The 9,157-nt window shown below is 44.3% G+C and overlaps 1 protein-coding gene across 1 annotated transcript in view; it reads left to right on the forward strand.

The window, feature by feature from the left end:
- Window positions 1-4,943: 4,943 nt before the first annotated feature.
- Window positions 4,944-9,157, forward strand: part of ENH_00073710 (hypothetical protein, conserved) — a gene marked incomplete at both ends in the record, with an annotated part of 6,551 nt that continues 2,337 nt past the window's right edge. The window contains 6 exons of the mRNA XM_013577597.1: window positions 4,944-5,095; window positions 5,596-5,650; window positions 6,178-6,273; window positions 6,376-6,456; window positions 7,301-7,526; window positions 8,982-9,084. Of these exons, the coding sequence (XP_013433051.1) occupies window positions 4,944-5,095; window positions 5,596-5,650; window positions 6,178-6,273; window positions 6,376-6,456; window positions 7,301-7,526; window positions 8,982-9,084 (713 nt within the window). The remainder of the gene's footprint in view (window positions 5,096-5,595; window positions 5,651-6,177; window positions 6,274-6,375; window positions 6,457-7,300; window positions 7,527-8,981; window positions 9,085-9,157) is intronic.

Raw genomic sequence — 9,157 nt, forward strand, 5'->3', positions numbered from 1 at the left:
TGCATGCAGCAATAAAATAAATGAATTGTTATTTTGCATGCAGCAGTTTCTTTGAGTTCGAATTAAATGTTCAACAGAAAAGGACTTTTCTTTTTTGCATTTGCTGCAGCAGAAAGTTGCAAAAGCTGCACTTTAGAGCCTTTCTGCATGCATTTAATTCTCTTCAATCTTTAAAACATTTAAATGCATTTCTGCCTTTTTATTTGGCAGCAAATGCCCAAATAGCTCATTTGCATGCACATGGCAGTAAGCGCATGCACTTTGGGGCTTGCATGCATGCGCACTGAAGGTCTCCCAAAAATAAATATTTATAAATATTTGTGTTATATATTTATATTTATTTATTCATTATTTATTTACTTTCCATCTATTTTCATTTCTTCCCAATTAGGTCTGCCGAACGCCAAGCAAACAGCCAAATGCAACACTGCCAAGTTGGGGCTTTGCATGCATGCATGCATGCGTGCAAGCATGCATGCATGCATGCAGGCAGGCAGGGGTTATGCATGCATGCATGCATGCGCGCATGCATGCATGCATGCATGCATGTATGCAGGGGTTGTGCATGCATGCATGCATGCGCGCATGCATGCATGCATGCATGCATGCATGTATGCAGGGGTTATGCATGCATGCATGCATGCATGCGCGCATGCACTCAATTGTTGGTAATTGCAACTGCAATAAGGCGTGCATGCAAAGTTATATTGTCGGTGATGTTGCGGGAGACATGACGCCAAGGTCAAACGAAGACGCAAGCATGCATGCATGCATGCATGCATGCATGCATGCATGCATGCGTGTGCGCATGCATGTGCATGCATGCATGCGTGTGTACATGCATTTGCAGGCATGCATACATGCATGCATGCATGCGTGCATGCATGCATGCATGCATGCGTGTGTGCATGCATGTGCATGCATGCATGCATGCATGCGTGTGTGCATGCATGTGCATGCGTGCATGCATGCGTGTGTGCATGCATGTGCATGCATGCATGCATGCAGCTTTCGTTTTGAAGGCGTGCTAACGTGCTTTAGAAATAACATCTCGGGCTAGTTCAAGAAGTCAATTGTTGTTGAAAACTGATGCATGCATGCATGCATGCAGGCTGCATGCATGCATGCATGCATGCATGCATGCATGCATGCATGCATGCATGCGTGGGTTTGCTGTTTGCCCTTTGGGGCTTTTTGAGTTTTGCTGCGCTGGTGCAGCTTAAAGAGGAAAGGCCAAAGCCTCTTAGTCTGAAAACAGGAGGAGAATCCTCAGGGGGAAATAAGCAAATTGGAAAAGAAGAAATAAATAAATAGAAAATAAATAAAAGTAATCCATTTTTAATAAATAGAGATTAGATTAGAAGTGACTGCAGCAGGAAAAACTGGTGTCTTCTTGCATGGGAGGTGTTCAGCAGCTAGCAGCAGCAGCAGCAACAGCAGCAGCAGCAGCAGCAGCAGCAGCAGCAGCAGTGTCGCTTTAGCTGCAGCGGAGAAGGCCGCGCCAGCCTCCACAGGGAGCTGGTCTAGCAGCAGCAGAGCAGCAGCAGCAGCAGCAGCAGCAGCAGCAGCAGCAGGAAGCTAAGAGGAGCCTTTCTTGTTGTTCTTTTTCGTTTTATTTTTTGGTTTTGCATGCATTCCGAGTGCATGCGTAGTTGTGAAAACAACGAAAAACAAAAATGCATGCAAAAAGCTTTTGATTAATTCAAGAAATGCATGCAAAGGATATTCTCATTGTGAGCGCATGCACTGGGTGGTATGAAAATGCATGTTACACACTTTTAAAGAGAATATGAGAGCGCAAAAGCTAATAAATAAATCCAAAATAAATAAAATGTGTTTATAAAATTAAAAAAATGAATTTATGAGCGGCTTGTAAGTCCAAAAGAGAGAAATTGACCTTTTGGATTTATAGCGGCTGCAGCGAAGATGTTGGAGCTGTGCGGTGTATGGACACCGGAACTACGCGGAAACATGAATAAAATATAAATAATTTTGTAAATATTATTTAAAATATATTTTATGTTTTGCTTTGTGCATCCAATATAGAAAGAATTGTGAAAAAGGCAGCACTTGAGAATCCAAGAAGGCAGCGAAGATCTGCGCTGGCCATTTGAATCAGCAGCAAATGGAATTGTTCAGGATCCAAAAAGGAGAATTATAATGACAAAAACATTTTTAAAATAATTTTAACTTTAAATATATTCAATAATAATGAATTAATTGCAGAAAATGCAGACTTCAAAGGCGAAAAGTTGCAGCAGCATTCAAGTTGCAATGGGGCTGCATGCAAATGAAACTTGAAATACGGAATTCGGGCTTTCGCGCTGAGTTCTGAGCTGCAGCAAGAACTTAAAAAGAGCTATTAGTAAAAAATAAAATAATAATTTAAAATTAAATTAAAAAAAAGATTAAACTGTCAGTAATAGTTTTAAAAAGGCCTTTGTCTTGCTGCTGCTGCTTCCAGCTCGTAGCTGCTGCAGCCGGATCCGCAGCAACTAGGCAGCAGCAGCTGCACAGCAGCGCCTAGGGGTTTTGCTTTGCCGCTGCCGCTGCTGCTGCTGCTACTGCTGTTGCTGCTGCTGCTGCTGTTGCTGCTGCTGCTGCTGTTGCTGCTGCTGCTGCTGCAGTGCCTGAAGGGAAATGCTTAATGCTGTACTTCAACTTCTTCTGTAGATTTGCTGCAGCGGGCTGCAGCAAATCTGCACTTGCTGCCCCTGCATGCAGCTGAAGTGCCTTCTAGAGGCACTGCAGCAGCAGCAGCAGCAGCAGCAGCAGCAGCAGCAACGCGGCTTCTTGCTGGTTCTTCTGCTGCTGCAGCTCGCTGCAGCTAGGATTAGCTGCTGCTGCGATCCTCTGTGGTTTATTTGCTGCTGCTGCGATTGATTGCGTCTAAGATTTGCTGCTGCTGCTGCTCATTGCGCTGCTGCTGCGGTCAAGATTTGCTGCTGCTGCGGTTCACTGAGGTTAATCTTTGCTGCTGCTGCAATTTGCTGCGGCTAAGATCTGCTGCTGTTGCTGCTGCTGCTGCACCCAGGGCCCTAGGTATGGGCACTAGGAGCAGCAGCGTGCGCGTGCTGCTGCGGCTGGGCCGCGTGGGCAGCAGCAGCAGCAGCAGCAGCTGCTGCTGCTGCTGCTGCGGAGGCTTTTGCTGCAGGGTGTCTTGCAGCAAAGCAAATAAACAGCAGCAGCAGCAAACTTCTCTGAAAAGCTGCCCGCAGCAAACTTGCCTCGTGTTTGAATTGCTTCCAGTTATATTTATAATTTGCAAGAAAATCCCCTTCGCTGGCTTCTGCGCTGCTGCTGCTGCTGCTCTGCTGCTGCAGCCCGCAGCAGCAGCAGCAGCGGACTGCAGCAACAGAGCAACAGCGGGTTGCAGCAGCAGAGCAGCAAGCGGCTAGGACTCGCTGCAGCGGCAGCAGCAACTTGCTGCAAGAGCTCGAAAAGCAGGCAGCAGCAGGTTGCTGCTGCTTCGCTAACTACGCATGCAGCAGCTTTTTGCTGCTGCTGCTGCTGCTGCTGCTGCTGCGCAGCTGGCGGCCTGGAGGGCTTTTGCTGCTGCTGAAGACAGAGCTTTTATTCTTTTAATTCAGCAGCAAATCCCAAAAGAAATAATAAGTGCTGCAGCTTCTCTGTTGAACTTTTTTTAAAAACATTTTTATTCTTTAAAGCATCTTTTGAAGACTTCAGAAAAGCAGCTGCTGAGACAGAGGCTTCTTGCTGCTGCAGCAAACTCTCTCTTTGCTGCTGCTGTGTGCCACAGGGGAGCTGCGAATTGTCTTTTAAACTTTTCTTTTCCGCAGGAGCCAAGCAGCAATTTGTTTGTTGCCAAAAGTTGCAAAATATATTTTAATTCTTTTTAAAAATAAAGACTTTTTGTGGCTGGCCCTGCAGCAATTTGTGTCAGCAGTTCTGCCCCGAAGCAGCTTGCTGCTGCTGCTTGTACGCAGCAGAAGAGCAGCAGCAGCTTTGCTGCAGCGCAGCAACTCGGAGAGCAGAAGTGGCTTTCTGTGGGGCCCCAGAAGCTCGGCAGCAGCAGCAAAGTTAGCGAGTGAGCAGCAGCTCGGAGTGGATAAGTGCATTTAGACGAAAAGGCACTTCTTCTGGTTTATATTTTATCTTTATTGAAGGGCATTTGTTAGTGTTTGTGGCTTTTGCTGCTGCAGCACTGCAGCAACCGCTGCTGCGGCTGCTTCGCCCGGCGCTGCGGGCCGCGCAGCAGCAGCAGAGGCGCAACAAAACCCTAAAAGGGGGTATAGTTTTGAATTAAGCCTTTTTAGAGTGGCTGGGAGTTGTGTATATGTTCTGGGGCGCTGCGCTGCTGCGCGGGCGACTGCAGCAGCAGCTCTTGCTGCTGCTGCACGCGTTTCCGAGGCTGCGGGCGCCGCCGCGGGAAAGCCAGCCGCTGCAGTGAAAACCGCGCGAAATGCAGAAAGAGAACTGCGGAAGAAGTGAAGAAGTGGGGAATTAAAGGCAAAGTCGCAGTGGGCTGCGCAGATTCCGCGGCGCGGCGGTTGCGGCGCGGAAAGCCGGCGCAGCAGCAGCAGCAGCAGCTGCGCGCCGCTGCAGCCGCCGCGAAGGCGGAAAGAAAGGAAAAAACAAAAGGGAATTATAAAGGGAAAAAGAAGAAAAGAAGAAAGCGGTCTTTGGCGGAGGGCTGCGGCAATGTATGGTGAGCGTCGGGGCTGCGAGCAACCCCTCCCCTGAATGCGGGCTTTCGCAGCCGCCTGTCTCGGATCCCGCGGGAGGAACTCGGAGAAATATCTCTTGGGATTTTTCGCAACAGCAAACTGGAGTTCTCGGGCGCGCGCTGCTGCCTGGTGTGCGAAAACAAGAGTGGTTTCCGCTTCCCCGCAGTCGCCTCTCAGCCTTTCTTTCCGCTGCTGCTGCTGCTGCTGCTGCTGCTGCTGCTGCTGCTGCGGCCCCCAGCGCGCCCCAGCGACAAAATGGCCGGCAAAGTCGACAAGTCCAGAAAGCTCGAGCCGGTGCCGAAGCCGGACGAGAAGCTCTACCGCGACCGGATCCAGGCCGAGACGGCCGCCATTGACGACTTGCGGGCCAAAATCGTGCGTCGGCACCTCTTTGCTGCTTTCTCTGCGTCACTTTCCGCATTTGCTGCTCCTTTTTGACCCTTTTGGCGCTGCAGCAGCGCCGGATTCCCCCGCCGCAGCAGCGCAGCAGCGCCGCTGCTCCTGCTGCTGCTGCTGCTGACGCAGCAGCAGCTTTCTTGGCTCCGGCTGCGCCGCGCGCCCGCTGCTGCGCCGGCTTGCTGCTGCTGCTCCGGCTTGCTGCTGCTGCTCCGCCCTCTCCGCAGCAGCATCTTTGGCCCGCCAACTGGCGGCAGTGCTCCACTCTGCCGGATTCTAAAGTGTTTTTGAATTCTTTATTCACTGCTTTGCGATTTCGCTCGAGTTTCCGCGCTGCAGCGGCCACAGCGCCACTGACTGCTCCGCTGGGCGCTGCGCTGCTGCTCCAGTTGCGAGTCTTTGTGCAAAATGAGTGGTGTTGCGCGCAGCATTATTGAATTCTTGTGCAGAATAATTGAATTCGTGTGGAGAATGATGGAATTGCCTGCATAATGAGGGGATTTGCGTGCAGGATTGTTGAATTCGCGTGCAGAATGGGTCAAGTCGCGTGCAGAATGCGTGATTTCGTGTGCAGAATGCGCAGATTTTTGCGCAGAATGAGCGAATTTTTGCCCAAAATGGCCGAATTTATGTGCAGAATTGGCGAATTTATGTGCAGAATTAGCAAATTTATGTGCAAAATGGGCGAATTTATGTGGAAAATGAGTTAATATGTGTGCAGAATGGAAGAATTTACGTGCAGAATGGGTGAATCTGTGTCCAGAGTGGTTGAATCTGTGACCGGAATGAGTGAATTTGTTTGCAGATTTGTTGAATTTTGTGCAGATTAATTGAATTGTGTGCAGATTAATTGAATTGTGTGCAGATTAATTGAATTTTGTGCAGATTAATTGAATTGTGTTCTGAAGGAGTGAATTCGTGTGCAGGATGAGTGATTTGTGTGCAAAATATATGAATTTGTATGCAAAATAGAAGACTTTTTGTGCAAAATAAATGAATTTTTGTGCAAAATTAATGAATTTTTCTGCAAAATTAATGAATTTTTGCGCAAAATTAATGAATTTGTCTGCAAAATAAATGAATTTGTGTGCAGAATGAGCTCCAGCAAAAGATTTCCGCCGTCATTGGCGGCCGGGAGGAATACAACATGGAGAAGCAAAACAGGCAGGCTCGCCTGGACGCGTTGCAGGTGAAGAAAAGAGAAAACTTTATTAAATTAAAACTATTTAAACTTTTAAATTGTTTTTATTAACTTGAAAGCATTTAAATATTTGCAATTATTTGTTTTCAGAAAGAAATAGACCAGCTCGAGGAGCAGCGCAAGGTCTTGTTCGAGAAGATCCAGTCGAAGCAAAAGGAGGGCGCGGAGATGGTGGGTTTTGTTGCACATTTTAAAACTATTTCTGCACATTTAAAACTATTTTCTGCAGATTTTAAAATCATTTTTGCTCATTTAAAGCTATTCTCTGCACATTTAAAGCTATTTTCCGCATATTTAAAGCTATTTTCTGCACGTTTAAAACTATTTTCTGCAAATTTGAAACTATTGTGTGCATATTTTGTGCTCATATAAAGCTATTTACTGCAGACTTAAGACTATTTCGTGCACATTTAAAACTATTTTGTGCACATTTAGAACCATTTTCTTCACATTTAAAGCTATTTTGTGCATATTTAAAAACATTTTGTGCGCATGTAGAACTATTTTCTGCGCATTTAGAGCTATTTTGTGCAAAGTTAAAGAATTTTGTGAACACTTAAAACTATTTTCTGCGCATTTAGAGCTATTTTGTGCATATTTAAAGTGTTTTGTGCACATCTAAAGCCATTTTGTGCACATTTAGAGCTATTTTGTGCAGATTTAGAGTGTTTTGTGCACATTGAAGCCGATCTCGTGCACATTTAGAGCTACTTTGTGCAGATTTAAAGTGTTTTTTGCAGATTTAAAGCCATTTTGTGCACATTTAGAGCTATTCTGTGCAGATTTAAAAGTGTTTTGTGCAGATTTAAGCCGATCTTGTGCACATTTAGAGCTATTTTGTGCAGATTTAAAAGTGTTTTGTGCAGATTTAAAGCCATTTTGTGCACATTTAGAGCTATTTTGTGCATATTCAAAAGTGTTTTGTGCAGCTTTAAAGCCATTTTGTGCACATTTAGAGCTATTTGTGCAGATTTAAAGTGTTTTGTGCAGCTTGAAGCTGTTTTGGTTTGCGCAGAAGCAATCCGCAACGGACCTGCGGCGGAAGATCGGGTTTTCGTGCGTGGAGGAGATTGAGGAGAAAATTGCGGCGGTGGAACACAATTTAATGACTTCAACTTTGAGTTTGAAAGAAGAAAAACAACTTTTGGAAGAAATTAAAAGACTCAAAAACAGCAAGCCGCTGCTTTCCAAGTTCCGCGCGCTGCAGCAGAGCGCCAGCAGCCTCGAGGACGGCTCCGTGGGTGCGAAGTCCAAACTCTTTTTCATAAAATAATTCAATTTTAAACTCTTTTGTACAAAATAATTCAATTTCAAACTCTTTTGCATTAAATAATCCAATTTCAAACTCTTTTGCACAAAATAATTCAATTTCAAACTCTTTTGCATTAAATAATTCAAGTTCAAACTCTTTTGCATTAAATAATTCAATTTTAAACTCTTTCGCATTAAATAATTCAATTTCAAACTCTTTTGCACAAAATAATTGAAGTTCAAACTCGTTTGCATAAAATAATTCAATTTCGAACTTTTTTGCATTAAATAATTCAAGTTCAAACTCCTTTGCAGAAAATAATTCAAGTTTAAACTACTTTGCACACAATATTTCAAGTTTAAACTCCTTTGCACAAAATAATTCAAGTTCAAACTCTTTTGCATAAAATATGCTTTAATTCTCTTTTGCATGCAAATAAGTTGAACTGAACTCTCTTTGCATGCAAACAATGCCTTTCTTGAACTCCATTTGCATGCAAACAATGGCTTTTTTGAACTCAATTTGCATGCAAACACTGGCTTTTTTAGTTCCATTTGCATGCAAACAATGACTTTTTTAGTTCCATTTGCATGCAATTAATGCCTTTTTTGAACTCCATTTGCATGCAAATAATGACCTTTTTAGCTCTCTTTGCATGCAAACGATGCCTTTCTTCAGCTCTCTTTTGCATGCAAACAATGCCTTTCTTCAGCTGTCATTTGCATGCAAACAATGCCCTTTTTAAACTCCATTTGCATGCAAACAATGCCTTTTTTAGTTCCATTTGCATGCAAATAATGACCTTTTTTAGCTCTCTTTTGCATGTAAATAGTGACCTTTTTAATCTCTTTTTAGCTCTCATTTGCATGCAAACAATGGCTTTTTTAGTTCCATTTGCATGCAAATAATGCCTTTCTTTAGCTCTCTTTGCATGCAAATAATGCCGTTCTTTAGCTCTCTTTTGCATGCAAATAATGCCATTTTTAAACTCCATTTGCATGCAAAAAATGCCATTTTTTAACTCCATTTGCATGCAAAAAATGCCATTTTAAAACTCCATTTGCATGCAAATAATGCCGTTTTTTAGCTCTCTTTTGCATGCAAACAATGCCATTTTTAAACTCCATTTGCATGCAAATAATGCCATTTTAAAACTCCATTTGCATGCAAATAATGTCATTTTAAAACTCCATTTGCATGCAAATAATGCCATTTTAAAACTCCATTTGCATGCAAATAATGCCTTTCTTTAGCTCTCTTTGCATGCAAATAATGCCGTTTTTTAGCTCTCTTTTGCATGCAAACAATGCCATTTTAAAACTCCATTTGCATGCAAAAAATCCCTTTTCTAAACTCCATTTGCATGCAAAAAATGCCATTTTAAAACTCCATTTGCATGCAAAAATGACTTTTTAAAACTCCAATTTGGAACTTTTGTCTGCAGTGCCGCTGCGCGCGGCCCTCGAGGAAGTCCGCGGCAAACTTTTGGAACTTCGCGCCCAAAAACGCGCGGAGAGTCAAAAGTACAAAGAGCTCCTCGAAAGACGGTGAGAGCAGCAGCAGCAGCAGCAGCAGCAGCAGCAGCAGCAGCAGCAGCAGCAGCAGCAGCAGCAGCAGCAG

Source organism: Eimeria necatrix, genomic scaffold (genome assembly GCF_000499385.1).
Source record: "Eimeria necatrix Houghton genomic scaffold, Enh_scaff73, whole genome shotgun sequence".
Lineage (NCBI taxonomy): Eukaryota > Apicomplexa > Conoidasida > Eucoccidiorida > Eimeriidae > Eimeria > Eimeria necatrix.